This window comes from Coregonus lavaretus, assembly GCF_964263955.1.
Source record: "Coregonus lavaretus genome assembly, contig: HAP1_SCAFFOLD_791, whole genome shotgun sequence".
NCBI lineage: Eukaryota > Metazoa > Chordata > Actinopteri > Salmoniformes > Salmonidae > Coregonus > Coregonus lavaretus.
Window position 1 is genome coordinate 198,548 of NW_028163290.1, and position 16,668 is coordinate 215,215.

The window sequence follows — 16,668 nt, forward strand, 5'->3', positions numbered from 1 at the left end:
ATAGGTTGTATGTTGGGAGCTTTTGGGAAAGAGCACAGTTAGAAAGATATGGCATTTAGAAGCAAACCGGATGGACATCATGAAAATGATCGGAGAGGTTGAGAGTAGAAGAAGTTCAGGAGCAAAAAAATAAATAATAATATGTATATATATATATATATATATATATATATATATATATATATATATATATATATATTAATATAATTATTGTAAAATTAACTCTGTCCATAAGGTGTAGATAGTAAGTATAGACCGGAAGTAGAGGCCTGGGCGTTGTTGTTCACTAATTTACTCCAAGTAGGGAAAGGATGGTGGGGTTGAAAAGTAATAAAGGGGAATATATATATATATAAAAAAATAAAAAAAAACATGGGGGATTGGAAGTGATGCAGACAATTACATTGATAGAAGATACAATCTATCTGCAATATTAAGCTGATCCATTCCCCCCGGAAAAAAAAGAAAAAAAAAAAGATTGGATGGTGAGAACAGCAACAGAAAGAGAGAGGACTTAAGATGGGATGGTGAGAACAGCAAAAGAAAGAGAGAGGACTTAAGAAGGGATGGTAAGAACAGCAACAGAAAGAGAGAGGACTTAAGATGGGATGGTGAGAACAGCAACAGAAAGAGAGAGGACTTAAGATGGGATGGTAAGAACAGCAACAGAAAGAGAGAGAGAGAGGATTTAAAGATGGGATGGTAAGAACAGCAACAGAAAGAAAGAGAAAGAGGACTCAAGATGGGATGGTGAGAACAGCAACAGAGAGAGAGAGAGAGAGAGAGAGAGAGGGGATTTAAGATGGGATGGTGAGAACAGCAACAGAAAGAGAGAGAGAGAGGATTTAAGCATAAAAGCCTTGCATTGGCCTATAATTGACTGTGTGTAGGCTGTAGTCTACCAGTGGGTTGTTAACATAGCTAGGGGAATAGGTGGGGGTAGAAGCTACTTCATTACTGTCAGATTGCACCACCTACTTACTCAGTTATTCTCTCTCCATCGCTCTCTCAAATCTCTCTCTCCAATCTCTCTCCAATCTTTCTCTATTTCTCTCTCCAATCTCTCTCTATTTCTCTCTCCAATCTCTCACTAATCTCTCTCTCCAATCTCTCTCCAATCTCTCTCTCCAATCTCTCTCCAATCTCCCTCTATTTCTCTCTCCAATCTCTCTCTATTTCTCTCTCCAATCTCTCTCTCCAATCTCTCTCTCCAATCTCTCTCTATTTCTCGCTCCGATCTCTCTCTATTTCTCTCTCCAATCTCTCTCTCCAATTTCTCTCTCCAATCTCTCTATCCAATCTCTCTCTATTTCTCTATCCAATTTCTCTATCCAATTTCTCTCCAATCTCTCTCTATTTCTCTCTCCAATCTCTCTCAATTTCTCTCTCAAATCTCTCTATTTCTCTCTCCAATCTCCCTCTATTTCTCTCTCCAATCTCTCTCTATTTCTCTCTCCAATCTCTATCCAATCTCTCTATATTTCTTTCTCCAATCTCTCTCTCTCCAATCTGTCTGTATTTCTCTCTCCATCTCTCTCTCCATCTCTCTATTTCTCTCTCTCTCCATCTCTCCTCCTTCACCGCAGCTGTGATTAAGGCAGATCATAGTAAGAGTCTTAATAAAATGTTTAAAACAGCCCACCTGCTTCCCAACACTCACACTCCTCCTTCACACTGCACACACAATCAATCAATCAAATGTATTTATAAAGCCCTTTTTACATCAGCAGATGTCACAAAGTGCTACACAGAAACACACACTCTTCCTTCACACCACACACACACACATTCCTCTTTCACACCACACACACACACACACCTCTTTCACACCACACACACACCTCTTTCACACCACACACACACTCCTCTTTCACACCACACACACACACACTCCTCTTTCACACCACACACACACACACTCCTCTTTCACACCACACACACACACTCCTCTTTCACACCACACACACACACACTCCTCTTTCACACCACACACACACACTCCTCTTTCACACCACACACACACTCCTCTTTCACACCACACACACACACTCCTCTTTCACACCACACACACACTCCTCTTTCACACCACACACACACACACTCCTCTTTCACACCACACACACACACTCCTCTTTCACACCACACACACACACTCCTCTTTCACACCACACACACACTCCTCTTTCACACCACACACACACACTCCTCTTTCACACCACACACACACACACTCCTCTTTCACACCACACACACACACTCCTCTTTCACACCACACACACACACTCCTCTTTCACACCACACACACACACTCCTCTTTCACACCACACACACACACACACACACACACACACACACACACTCCTCTTTCACACCACACACACACACTCCTCTTTCACACCACACGTAGACACACACACACTCCTTCTCATCCTCCTTCTCTAGTCCAGACCCATTTTATTGAATATTGTTTGAGTTAAAGCTGTGCCCCCTGCCATCTGGAGGGTGTCTTGCAGGTTGGGGGGGGGGGGGGGGGGGGGGGGGGTGCTGCTCATGAGGGGGTTGAGGGGGTGCTGGGCCAGTAGCAGGAGCCCGGGGTGTGGGACTGCATCCCAAAGAGAGATGGCTCAATGAAAATCACAGCACGACCTGAGGGGGAGGGGGGAGGGCAGTGGTATAGTGCAAGCAGCTGCTGCCTAGCCCAGCCTCCACTCTCTCTCTCTCTCTCTCTCTCTCTCTCTCTCTCTCTCTCTCTCTCTCTCTCTCTCTCTCTCTCTCTCGTCTCTCTCTCTCTCTCTCTCGCTCTCTCTCTCGCTCTCTCTCTCTCTCTCTCTCTCTCTCTCTCTCTCTCTCTCTCTCTCTTTCTCGCTCGCTCTCTCTCTCTCTCGCTCTCTCTCTCTCTCTCTCGCTCTCTCTCTCTATCTCTCACACACACATGCTCACTGGTAGTGATGGTGGTGGAGGAGAGAAGGTGCGGGTCTGCGCTGTTCTGTTCTGTAGTAGCTGCGGTCCAACTCTACACTTCACTAGCTACTGTTTACTGAAACCCATTTTTCTGTTTTCTGGGAAATACGCGCAGCAAGACTGGAGGCGACAGAATCCTTAGTGAACCACGTAGGTAAGCAAACTATGAAAAACAAATATTTACTGCATTGAAAATAAGCAAAAAAACACAGCGCGTCTATCCATCTCTCTGACTCCTTTTCTATGTAGCCGTTATTGGAAATGTTTCATTCACAAATCCGTCTCTGTCGTAGAAAATCATTGTTGATTCGATGATATGACACTAATGTTGATCAGTTTGTAAAGTGGTCTGTCTGAGCGCAGCTTTTACATATTTATAAAGCAACAGAAAGCACATGGCTATCGGACTAAGACCAGACATTAATTCCCTGCTTCCCTTGCAACCCCATGACATACCATGTCTAGCCAATCCTACTATACTGTCCAGAGTTTAGAAATCCTAATCTGTCATTAGCAAGTTATTTTGAGACCGCGGATAGTCCTGGCTAACTGAGATAGACGGCGGCTTTCTGGACAAACCGGTTAATTGAAACTAAAACGCGTGTTGTTTGGACACTATTTTTACACGTATTTATTTGTTTAGTTAGTTAGTTAATTGTCGTCCTAATTATCTTTTTATTATTTAGATAGTGTAGCCGTTCTTGTGACCTTCGGCAGTGCGATGGAGCTGGAGCATTTCGAGGAGCGGGATAAGGCGCAGCGGCAAAGCCGAGGAGGGGGCAGGCTGAACGGGGTGACCAGCCCTGCACACAGCGCCCACTGCAGCCTCTACCGCACCCGGAACCTCAAGACCCTCAGCTCGGAGAAGAAGGCCAAGAAGGTCCGCTTCTACCGCAACGGGGACCGCTACTTTAACGGGATAGTGTACGCCATCTCTGTGGACCGGTTCCGGTCGTTTGACGCGCTGCTGGCGGACCTGACCCGCTCGCTGTCCGATAATGTGAACCTGCTGCAGGGCGTCAGGACCATTTATTCCGTGGACGGAACCAAAAAGATCACCAGCACCGATCAACTGATGGAGGGTAATAATGCTTTTATTATTTTGGAAAACTGTTGCCAGTTTGTGTAGCTCTCTCTCTCTCTCTCTCTCTCTCTCTCTCTCTCTCTCTCTCTCTCTTCTCTCTCTCTTCTCGCTCGCTCTCTCTCTCTCTCTCTCTCTCTCTCTCTCTCTCTCTCTCTCTCTCTCTCTCTCTCTCTCTCTCTCTCTCTCTGTATCTCTCTCTGTATCTCTCTCTCTCAATTCAATTCAATTCAATTTAAGGGCTTTATTGGCATGGGAAGCGTATGTTAACATTGCCAAAGCAAGTGAAGTAGATAATAAACACAAGTGAAATAAACAATAAATATTAACAGTAAACATTACACTCAGAAGTTCCAAAAGAATAAAGACATTTCAAATGTCATATTATGTCTATATACAGTGTTGTAACAATGTGCAAATAGTTAAAGTACAAATGGGAAAATAAATAAACATAAATATGGGTTGTATTTACAATGGTGTTTGTTCTTCACTGGTTGCCCTTTTCTTGTGGCAACAGGTCACAAATCTTGCAGCTGTGATGGCACAATGTGGTATTTCACCCAGTAGATAAGGGAGTTTATCAAAATTGGGTTTGTTTTCGAATTCTTTGTGGATCGCTGTAATCTGAGGGAAATATGTGTCTCTAATATGGTCATACATTTGGCAGGAGGTTAGGAAGTGCAGCTCAGTTTCCACCTCATTTTGTGGGCAGTGTGCACATAGCCTGTCTTCTCTTGAGAGCCAGGTCTGCCTACGGCGGCCTTTCTCAATAGCAAGGCTATGCTCACTGAGTCTGTACATAGTCAAAGCTTTCCTTAAGTTTGGGTCAGTCACAGTGGTCAGGTATTCTGCCACTGTGTACTCGCTGTTTAGGGCCAAATAGCATTCTAGTTTGCTCTGTTTTTGTGTTTGTTCTTTCCAATGTGTCAAGTGATTCTCTTTTTGTTTTCTCATGATTTGGTTGGGTCTAATTGTGTTGTTTTCCTTCTCCCTGTCGCTCTCCTCTATCTCCCCTCCTCAGGCGAGAGCTACGTGTGCGGCTCCATCGAGGTCTTCAAGAAGCTCGACTACACCAAGAACGTCAACCCCAACTGGTCGGTGAACATCAAAGCTTCGTCTGCGGCGGCTGCCCGTGGGCCCCCTTCTCTGGGCAGCTCCAAGGCCCGACCTCCAGACACCCGGGACCAGGGGGTGAAGGATTTCATCCGGCCCAAGCTGGTGACGGTGGTGCGGAGCGGGGTGAAGCCCAGGAAGGCTGTAAGGATCCTGCTCAATAAGAAGACGGCCCATTCATACGAACAGGTCCTCACTGACATCACGGAGGCCATCAAACTGGACTCTGGAGTTGTGAAGAGGATCTATACACTGGAGGGGAAACAGGTGAGAGATGGGAAGAAAGAGAGAAAGGGAGAGGGGAGAGAGAGAATGGGAGGGCGTAGAGAGAGAGAATGGGAGGGGGTAGAGAGAGAGAGATGGGAGGGGGTAGAGAGAGAATGGGAGGGGGTAGAGAGAGAGAATGGGAGGGGGTAGAGAGAGAGAATGGGAGGGGGTAGAGAGACAGAGATGGGCTGTAGTCTAGTTGTTGCTAGAAGGGAACCAATAGAAGGATGTCCTGTCCCATCTGGCTCCTTGTGTTGATCATCCTCAGTATGATGCTGGTTAGTTCCCATCTGGCTCCTTGTGTTGATCCTCCTCAGTATGCTGCTGGTTAGTTCCCATCTGGCTCCTTGTGTTGATCCTCCTCAGTATGCTGCTGGTTAGTTCCCATCTGGCTCCTTGTGTTGATCCTCCTCAGTATGCTGCTAGTTAGTTCCCATCTGGCTCCTTGTGTTGATCCTCCTCAGTATGCTGCTGGTTAGTTCCCATCCGGCTCCTTGTGTTGATCCTCCTCAGTATGCTGCTGGTTAGTTCCCATCAGGCTCCTTGTGTTGATTCTCCTCAGTATGCTGCTGGTTAGTTCCCATCTGGCTCCTTGTGTTGATCCTCCTCAGTATGCTGCTGGTTAGTTCCCATCTGGCTCCTTGTGTTGATCCTCCTCAGTATGCTGCTGGTTAGTTCCCATCTGGCTCCTTGTGTTGATCCTCCTCAGTATGCTGCTGGTTAGTTCCCATCTGGCTCCTTGTGTTGATCCTCCTCAGTATGCTGCTGGTTAGTTCCCATCTGGCTCCTTGTGTTGATCCTCCTCAGTATGCTGCTGGTTAGTTCCCATCTGGCTCCTTGTGTTGATCCTCCTCAGTATGCTGCTGGTTAGTTCCCATCTGGCTCCTTGTGTTGATACTCCTCAGTATGCTGCTGGTTAGTTCCCATCTGGCTCCTTGTGTTGATCCTCCTCAGTATGCTACTGGTTAGTTCCCATCTGGCTCCTTGTGTTGATCCTCCTCAGTATGCTACTGGTTAGTTCTCATCTGGCTCCTTGTGTTGATCCTCCTCAGTATTCTGCTGGTTAGTTCCCATCTGGCTCCTTGTGTTGATCCTCCTCAGTATGATGCTGGTTAGTTCCGATCTGGCTCCTTGTGTTGATCCTCCTCAGTATGATGCTGGTTAGTTCCCATCTGGCTCCTTGTGTTGATCCTCCTCAGTATGATGCTGGTTAGTTCCCATCTGGCTCCTTGTGTTGATCCTCCTCAGTCTGATGCTGGTTAGTTCCCATCTGGCTCCTTGTGTTGATCCTCCTCAGTATGCTGCTGGTTAGTTCCCATCTGGCTCCTTGTGTTGATCCTCCTCAGTATGCTGCTGGTTAGTTCCCACCTGGCTCCTTGTGTTGATCCTCCTCAGTATGCTGCTGGTTAGTTCCCATCTGGCTCCTTGTGTTGATCCTCCTCAGTATGATGCTGGTTAGTTCCCATCTGGCTCCTTGTGTTGATCCTCCTCAGTATGCTGCTGGTTAGTTCCCATCTGGCTCCTTGTGTTGATCCTCCTCAGTATGCTGCCTGTTAGTTCCCATATGGCTCCTTGTGTTGATCCTCCTCAGTATGCTGCTGGTTAGTTCCCATCTGGCTCCTTGTGTTGATCCTCCTCAGTATGATGCTGGTTAGTTCCCATCTGGCTCCTTGTGTTGATTCTCCTCAGTATGCTGCTGGTTAGTTCCCATCTGGCTCCTTGTGTTGATCCTCCTCAGTATGCTGCTGGTTAGTTCCCATCTGGCTCCTTGTGTTGATCCTCCTCAGTATGCTGCTGGTTAGTTCCCATCTGGCTCCTTGTGTTGATCCTCCTCAGTATGATGATGGTTAGTTCCCATCTGGCTCCTTGTGTTGATCCTCCTCAGTATGATGCTGGTTAGTTCCCATCTGGCTCCTTGTGTTGATCCTCCTCAGTATGCTGCTGGTTAGTTCCCATCTGGCTCCTTGTGTTGATCCTCCTCAGTATGATGCTGGTTAGTTCCCATCTGGCTCCTTGTGTTGATCCTCCTCAGTATGATGCTGGTTAGTTCCCATCTGGCTCCTTGTGTTGATCCTCCTCAGTATGCTACTGGTTAGTTCCCATCTGGCTCCTTGTGTTGATCCTCCTCAGTATGCTACTGGTTAGTTCCCATTTGGCTCCTTGTGTTGATCCTCCTCAGTATTCTGCTGGTTAGTTCCCATCTGGCTCCTTGTGTTGATCCTCCTCAGTATGCTGCTGGTTAGTTCCCATCTGGCTCCTTGTGTTGATCCTCCTCAGTATGATGCTGGTTAGTTCCCATCTGGCTCCTTGTGTTGATCCTCCTCAGTATGATGCTGGTTAGTTCCCATCTGGCTCCTTGTGTTGATTCTCCTCAGTATGCTGCTGGTTAGTTCCCATCTGGCTCCTTGTGTTGATCCTCCTCAGTATGCTGCTGGTTAGTTCCCATCTGGCTCCTTGTGTTGATCCTCCTCAGTATGCTGCTGGTTAGTTCCCATCTGGCTCCTTGTGTTGATCCTCCTCAGTATGCTGCTGGTTAGTTCCCATCTGGCTCCTTGTGTTGATCCTCCTCAGTATGCTGCTGGTTAGTTCCCATCTGTTTCCTTGTGTTGATCCTCCTCAGTATGATGCTGGTTAGTTCCCACCTGGCTCCTTGTGTTGATCCTCCTCAGTATGCTGCTGGTTAGTTCCCATCTGGCTCCTTGTGTTGATCCTCCTCAGTATGATGCTGGTTAGTTCCCATCTGGCTCCTTGTGTTGATCCTCCTCAGTATGCTGCTGGTTAGTTCCCATCTGGCTCCTTGTGTTGATCCTCCTCAGTATGCTGCTGGTTAGTTCCCATCTGGCTCCTTGTGTTGATCCTCCTCAGTATGATGCTGGTTAGTTCCCATCTGGCTCCTTGTGTTTATCCTGCTCAGTATGCTGCTGGTTAGTTCCCATCTGGCTCCTTGTGTTGATCCTCCTCAGTATGATGCTGGTTAGTTCCCATCTGGCTCCTTGTGTTGATACTCCTCAGTATGATGCTGGTTAGTTCCCATCTGGCTCCTTGTGTTGATCCTCCTCAGTATGCTGCTGGTTAGTTCCCATCTGGCTCCTTGTGTTGATCCTCCTCAGTATGCTGCTGGTTAGTTCCCATCTGGCTCCTTGTGTTGATCCTCCTCAGTATGCTGCTGGTTAGTTCCCATCTGGCTCCTTGTGTTGATCCTCCTCAGTATTATGCTGGTTAGTTCCCATCTGGCTCCTTGTGTTGATCCTCCTCAGTATGATGCTGGTTAGTTCCCATCTGGCTCCTTGTGTTGGTCCTCCTCAGTATGATGCTGGTTAGTTCCCATCTGGCTCCTTGTGTTGATCCTCCTCAGTATGCTGCTGGTTAGTTCCCATATGGCTCCTTGTGTTGATCCTCCTCAGTATGATGCTGGTTAGTTCCCATCTGGCTCCTTGTGTTGATCCTCCTCAGTATGATGCTGGTTAGTTCCCATCTGGCTCCTTGTGTTGATCCTCCTCAGTATGCTGCTGGTTAGTTCCCATCTGGCTCCTTGTGTTGATCCTCCTCAGTATGATGCTGGTTAGTTTCCATCTGGCTCCTTGTGTTGATCCTCCTCAGTATGCTGCTGGTTAGTTCCCATCTGGCTCCTTGTGTTGATCCTCCTCAGTATTATGCTGGTTAGTTCCCATCTGGCTCCTTGTGTTGATCCTCCTCAGTATGATGCTGGTTAGTTCCCATCTGGCTCCTTGTGTTGGTCCTCCTCAGTATGATGCTGGTTAGTTCCCATCTGGCTCCTTGTGTTGATCCTCCTCAGTATGCTGCTGGTTAGTTCCCATCTGGCTCCTTGTGTTGATCCTCCTCAGTATGATGCTGGTTAGTTCCCATCTGGCTCCTTGTGTTGATCCTCCTCAGTATGATGCTGGTTAGTTCCCATCTGGCTACTTGTGTTGATCCTCCTCAGTATGCTGCTGGTTAGTTCCCATCTGGCTCCTTGTGTTGATCCTCCTCAGTATGATGCTGGTTAGTTCCCATCTGGCTCCTTGTGTTGATCCTCCTCAGTATGCTGCTGGTTAGTTCCCATCTGGCTCCTTGTGTTGATCCTCCTCAGTATGATGCTGGTTAGTTCCCATCTGGCTCCTAGTGTTGATCCTCCTCAGTATGATGCTGGTTAGTTCCCATCTGGCTCCTTGTGTTGATCCTCCTCAGTATGCTGCTGGTTAGTTCCCATCTGGCTCCTTGTGTTGATCCTCCTCAGTATGATGCTGGTTAGTTCCCATCTGGCTCCTAGTGTTGATCCTCCTCAGTATGATGCTGGTTAGTTCCCATCTGGCTCCTTGTGTTGATCCTCCTCAGTATGCTACTGGTTAGTTCCCATCTGGCTCCTTGTGTTGATCCTCCTCAGTATGCTACTGGTTAGTTCCCATCTGGCTCCTTGTGTTGATCCTCCTCAGTATTCTGCTGGTTAGTTCCCATCTGGCTCCTTGTGTTGATCCTCCTCAGTATGCTGCTGGTTAGTTCCCATCTGGCTCCTTGTGTTGATCCTCCTCAGTATGATGCTGGTTAGTTCCCATCTGGCTCCTTGTGTTGATTCTCCTCAGTATGCTGCTGGTTAGTTCCCATCTGGCTCCTTGTGTTGATCCTCCTCAGTATGATGCTGGTTAGTTCCCATCTGGCTCCTTGTGTTGATCCTCCTCAGTATGCTGCTGGTTATTTCCCATCTGGCTCCTTGTGTTGATCCTCCTCAGTATGCTGCTGGTTAGTTCCCATCTGGCTCCTTGTGTTGATCCTCCTCAGTATGCTGCTGGTTAGTTCCCATCTGGCTCCTTGTGTTGATCCTCCTCAGTATGCTGCTGGTTAGTTCCCATCTGGCTCCTTGTGTTGATCCTCCTCAGTATGCTGCTGGTTAGTTCCCATCTGGCTCCTTGTGTTGATCCTCCTCAGTATGCTGCTGGTTAGTTCCCATCTGGCTCCTTGTGTTGATCCTCCTCAGTATGATGCTGGTTAGTTCCCATCTGGCTCCTTGTGTTGATCCTCCTCAGTATGCTGCTGGTTAGTTCCCATCTGGCTCCTTGTGTTGATCCTCCTCAGTATGCTGCTGGTTAGTTCCCATCTGGCTCCTTGTGTTGATCCTCCTCAGTATGCTGCTGGTTAGTTCCCATCTGGCTCCTTGTGTTGGTTCCTCCTCAGTATGCTGCTGGTTAGTTCCCATCTGGCTCCTTGTGTTGATCCTCCTCAGTATGCTGCTGGTTAGTTCCCATCTGGCTCCTTGTGTTGATCCTCCTCAGTATGATGCTGGTTAGTTCCCATCTGGCTCCTTGTGTTGATCCTCCTCAGTATGATGCTGGTTAGTTCCCATCTGGCTCCTTGTGTTGATCCTCCTCAGTATGATGCTGGTTAGTTCCCATCTGGCTCCTTGTGTTGATCCTCCTCAGTATGCTGCTGGTTAGTTCCCATCTGGCTCCTTGTGTTGATCCTCCTCAGTATGCTGCTGGTTAGTTCCCATATGGCTCCTTGTGTTGATCCTCCTCAGTATGATGCTGGTTAGTTCCCATCTGGCTCCTTGTGTTGATCCTCCTCAGTATGCTGCTGGTTATTTCCCATCTGGCTCCTTGTGTTGATCCTCCTCAGTATGCTGCTGGTTAGTTCCCATCTGGCTCCTTGTGTTGATCCTCCTCAGTATGATGCTGGTTAGTTCCCATCTGGCTCCTTGTGTTGATCCTCCTCAGTATGATGCTGGTTAGTTCCCATCAGGCTCCTATTTTGATCCTCCTCAGTATGCTGCTGGTTAGTTCCCATCTGGCTCCTTGTGTTGATTCTCCTCAGTATGCTGCTGGTTAGTTCCCATCTGGCTCCTTGTGTTGATCCTCCTCAGTATGCTGCTGGTTAGTTCCCATCTGGCTCCTTGTGTTGATTCTCCTCAGTATGCTGCTGGTTAGTTCCCATCTGGCTCCTTGTGTTGATCCTCCTCAGTATGCTGCTGGTTAGTTCCCATCTGGCTCCTTGTGTTGATCCTCCTCAGTATGATGCTGGTTAGTTCCCATCTGGCTCCTTGTGTTGATCCTCCTCAGTATGCTGCTGGTTAGTTCCCATCTGGCTCCTTGTGTTGATCCTCCTCAGTATGCTGCTGGTTAGTTCCCATATGGCTCCTTGTGTTGATCCTCCTCAGTATGATGCTGGTTAGTTCCCATCTGGCTCCTTGTGTTGATCCTCCTCAGTATGCTGCTGGTTATTTCCCATCTGGCTCCTTGTGTTGATCCTCCTCAGTATGCTGCTGGTTAGTTCCCATCTGGCTCCTTGTGTTGATCCTCCTCAGTATGATGCTGGTTAGTTCCCATCTGGCTCCTTGTGTTGATCCTCCTCAGTATGATGCTGGTTAGTTCCCATCAGGCTCCTATTTTGATCCTCCTCAGTATGCTGCTGGTTAGTTCCCATCTGGCTCCTTGTGTTGATTCTCCTCAGTATGCTGCTGGTTAGTTCCCATCTGGCTCCTTGTGTTGATCCTCCTCAGTATGCTGCTGGTTAGTTCCCATCTGGCTCCTTGTGTTGATTCTCCTCAGTATGCTGCTGGTTAGTTCCCATCTGGCTCCTTGTGTTGATCCTCCTCAGTATGCTGCTGGTTAGTTCCCATCTGGCTCCTTGTGTTGATCCTCCTCAGTATGATGCTGGTTAGTTCCCATCTGGCTCCTTGTGTTGATCCTCCTCAGTATGCTGCTGGTTAGTTTCCCATCTGGCTCCTTGTGTTGATCCTCCTCAGTATGCTGCTGGTTAGTTCCCATCTGGCTCCTTGTGTTGATCCTCCTCAGTATGATGCTGGTTAGTTCCCATCAGGCACCTTGTGTTGATCCTCCTCAGTATGCTGCTGGTTAGTTCCCATCTGGCTCCTTGTGTTGATCCTTCTCAGTATGCTGCTGGTTAGTTCCCATCTGGCTCCTTGTGTTGATCCTCCTCAGTATGATGCTGGTTAGTTCCCATCTGGCTCCTTGTGTTGATCCTCCTCAGTATGCTGCTGGTTAGTTCCCATCTGGCTCCTTGTGTTGATCCTCCTCAGTATGCTGCTGGTTAGTTCCCATCTGGCTCCTTGTGTTGATCCTCCTCAGTATGCTGCTGGTTAGTTCCCATCTGGCTCCTTGTGTTGATCCTCCTCAGTATGCTGCTGGTTAGTTCCCATCTGGCTCCTTGTGTTGATCCTCCTCAGTATGCTGCTGGTTAGTTCCCATCTGGCTCCTTGTGTTGATCCTCCTCAGTATGCTGCTGGTTAGTTCCCATCTGGCTCCTTGTGTTGATCCTCCTCAGTATGCTGCTGGTTAGTTCCCATATGGCTCCTTGTGTTGATCCTCCTCAGTATGATGCTGGTTAGTTCCCATCTGGCTCCTTGTGTTGATCCTCCTCAGTATGCTGCTGGTTATTTCCCATCTGGCTCCTTGTGTTGATCCTCCTCAGTATGCTGCTGGTTAGTTCCCATCTGGCTCCTTGTGTTGATCCTCCTCAGTATGATGCTGGTTAGTTCCCATCTGGCTCCTTGTGTTGATCCTCCTCAGTATGATGCTGGTTAGTTCCCATCAGGCTCCTATTTTGATCCTCCTCAGTATGCTGCTGGTTAGTTCCCATCTGGCTCCTTGTGTTGATTCTCCTCAGTATGCTGCTGGTTAGTTCCCATCTGGCTCCTTGTGTTGATCCTCCTCAGTATGCTGCTGGTTAGTTCCCATCTGGCTCCTTGTGTTGATTCTCCTCAGTATGCTGCTGGTTAGTTCCCATCTGGCTCCTTGTGTTGATCCTCCTCAGTATGCTGCTGGTTAGTTCCCATCTGGCTCCTTGTGTTGATCCTCCTCAGTATGATCCTGGTTAGTTCCCATCTGGCTCCTTGTGTTGATCCTCCTCAGTATGCTGCTGGTTAGTTCCCATCTGGCTCCTTGTGTTGATCCTCCTCAGTATGCTGCTGGTTAGTTCCCATCTGGCTCCTTGTGTTGATCCTCCTCAGTATGATGCTGGTTAGTTCCCATCAGGCTCCTTGTGTTGATCCTCCTCAGTATGCTGCTGGTTAGTTCCCATCTGGCTCCTTGTGTTGATCCTTCTCAGTATGCTGCTGGTTAGTTCCCATCTGGCTCCTTGTGTTGATCCTCCTCAGTATGATGCTGGTTAGTTCCCATCTGGCTCCTTGTGTTGATCCTCCTCAGTATGCTGCTGGTTAGTTCCCATCTGGCTCCTTGTGTTGATCCTCCTCAGTATGCTGCTGGTTAGTTCCCATCTGGCTCCTTGTGTTGATCCTCCTCAGTATGCTGCTGGTTAGTTCCCATCTGGCTCCTTGTGTTGATCCTCCTCAGTATGCTGCTGGTTAGTTCCCATCTGGCTCCTTGTGTTGATCCTCCTCAGTATGCTGCTGGTTAGTTCCCATCTGGCTCCTTGTGTTGATCCTCCTCAGTATGATGCTGGTTAGTTCCCATCTGGCTCCTTGTGTTGATCCTCCTCAGTATGCTGCTGGTTAGTTCCCATCTGGCTCCTTGTGTTGATCCTCCTCAGTATGCTGCTGGTTAGTTCCCATCTGGCTCCTTGTGTTGATCCTCCTCAGTATGATGCTGGTTAGTTCCCATCTGGCTCCTTGTGTTGATCCTCCTCAGTATGATGCTGGTTAGTTCCCATCTGGCTCCTTGTGTTGATCCTCCTCAGTATGATGCTGGTTAGTTCCCATCTGGCTCCTTGTGTTGATCCTCCTCAGTATGCTGCTGGTTAGTTCCCATCTGGCTCCTTGTGTTGATTCTCCTCAGTATGCTGCTGGTTAGTTCCCATCTGGCTCCTTGTGTTGATCCTCCTCAGTATGCTGCTGGTTAGTTCCCATCTGGCTCCTTGTGTTGATCCTCCTCAGTATGATGCTGGTTAGTTCCCATCTGGCTCCTTGTGTTGATCCTCCTCAGTATGCTGCTGGTTAGTTCCCATCTGGCTCCTTGTGTTGATCCTCCTCAGTATGCTGCTGGTTATTTCCCATCTGGCTCCTTGTGTTGATCCTCCTCAGTATGCTGCTGGTTAGTTCCCATCTGGCTCCTTGTGTTGATCCTCCTCAGTATGATGCTGGTTAGTTCCCATCTGGCTCCTTGTGTTGATCCTCCTCAGTATGATGCTGGTTAGTTCCCATCAGGCTCCTATTTTGATCCTCCTCAGTATGCTGCTGGTTAGTTCCCATCTGGCTCCTTGTGTTGATTCTCCTCAGTATGCTGCTGGTTAGTTCCCATCTGGCTCCTTGTGTTGATCCTCCTCAGTATGCTGCTGGTTAGTTCCCATCTGGCTCCTTGTGTTGATTCTCCTCAGTATGCTGCTGGTTAGTTCCCATCTGGCTCCTTGTGTTGATCCTCCTCAGTCTGCTGCTGGTTAGTTCCCATCTGGCTCCTTGTGTTGATCCTCCTCAGTATGATGCTGGTTAGTTCCCATCTGGCTCCTTGTGTTGATCCTCCTCAGTATGCTGCTGGTTAGTTCCCATCTGGCTCCTTGTGTTGATCCTCCTCAGTATGCTGCTGGTTAGTTCCCATCTGGCTCCTTGTGTTGATCCTCCTCAGTATGATGATGGTTAGTTCCCATCAGGCTCCTTGTGTTGATCCTCCTCAGTATGCTGCTGGTTAGTTCCCATCTGGCTCCTTGTGTTGATCCTCCTCAGTATGCTGCTGGTTAGTTCCCATCTGGCTCCTTGTGTTGATCCTCCTCAGTATGATGCTGGTTAGTTCCCATCTGGCTCCTTGTGTTGATCCTCCTCAGTATGCTGCTGGTTAGTTCCCATCTGGCTCCTTGTGTTGATCCTCCTCAGTATGCTGCTGGTTAGTTCCCATCTGGCTCCTTGTGTTGATCCTCCTCAGTATGATGCTGGTTAGTTCCCATCTGGCTCCTTGTGTTGATCCTCCTCAGTATGATGCTGGTTAGTTCCCATCTGGCTCCTTGTGTTGATCCTCCTCAGTATGATGCTGGTTAGTTCCCATCTGGCTCCTTGTGTTGATCCTCCTCAGTATGCTGCTGGTTAGTTCCCATCTGGCTCCTTGTGTTGATTCTCCTCAGTATGCTGCTGGTTAGTTCCCATCTGGCTCCTTGTGTTGATCCTCCTCAGTATGATGCTGGTTAGTTCCCATCTGGCTCTTTGTGTTGATCCTCCTCAGTATGATGCTGGTTAGTTCCCATCTGGCTCCTTGTGTTGATCCTCCTCAGTATGCTGCTGGTTAGTTCCCATCTGGCTCCTTGTGTTGATCCTCCTCAGTATGCCGCTTGTTAGTTCCCATCTGGCTCCTTGTGTTGATCCTCCTCAGTATGCTGCTGGTTAGTTCCCATCTGGCTCCTTATGTTGATCCTTCTCAGAATGCTGCTGGTTAGTTCCCATCTGGCTCCTTGTGTTGATCCTCCTCAGTATGATGCTGGTTAGTTCCCATCTGGCTCCTTGTGTTGATCCTCCTCAGTATGATGCTGGTTAGTTCCCATCTGGCTCCTTGTGTTGATCCTCCTCAGTATGCTGCTGGTTAGTTCCCATCTGGCTCCTTGTGTTGATTCTCCTCAGTATGCTGCTGGTTAGTTCCCATCTGGCTCCTTGTGTTGATCCTCCTCAGTATGCTGCTGGTTAGTTCCCATCTGGCTCCTTGTGTTGATCCTCCTCAGTATGATGCTGGTTAGTTCCCATCTGGCTCCTTGTGTTGATCCTCCTCAGTATGCTGCTGGTTAGTTCCCATCTGGCTCCTTGTGTTGATCCTCCTCAGTATGCTGCTGGTTATTTCCCATCTGGCTCCTTGTGTTGATCCTCCTCAGTATGCTGCTGGTTAGTTCCCATCTGGCTCCTTGTGTTGATCCTCCTCAGTATGATGCTGGTTAGTTCCCATCTGGCTCCTTGTGTTGATCCTCCTCAGTATGATGCTGGTTAGTTCCCATCAGGCTCCTATTTTGATCCTCCTCAGTATGCTGCTGGTTAGTTCCCATCTGGCTCCTTGTGTTGATTCTCCTCAGTATGCTGCTGGTTAGTTCCCATCTGGCTCCTTGTGTTGATCCTCCTCAGTATGCTGCTGGTTAGTTCCCATCTGGCTCCTTGTGTTGATTCTCCTCAGTATGCTGCTGGTTAGTTCCCATCTGGCTCCTTGTGTTGATCCTCCTCAGTCTGCTGCTGGTTAGTTCCCATCTGGCTCCTTGTGTTGATCCTCCTCAGTATGATGCTGGTTAGTTCCCATCTGGCTCCTTGTGTTGATCCTCCTCAGTATGCTGCTGGTTAGTTCCCATCTGGCTCCTTGTGTTGATCCTCCTCAGTATGC

At 48.4% G+C, this 16,668-nt stretch overlaps 1 protein-coding gene across 1 annotated transcript; it reads left to right on the forward strand.

Annotated features, from left to right (window-relative positions):
• Positions 1 to 3,682: 3,682 nt before the first annotated feature.
• On the forward strand, positions 3,683 to 5,422 carry LOC311118324 (serine/threonine-protein kinase DCLK1-like; the record flags this gene model as incomplete). The annotated part of the gene is made up of 2 exons (XM_084193135.1): positions 3,683 to 4,043; positions 5,064 to 5,422. Coding segments are annotated over 2 exons (720 nt in total), but the record flags the coding sequence as incomplete, so codon positions are not given.
• Between the last annotated feature and the right edge of the window lie 11,246 nt (positions 5,423 to 16,668).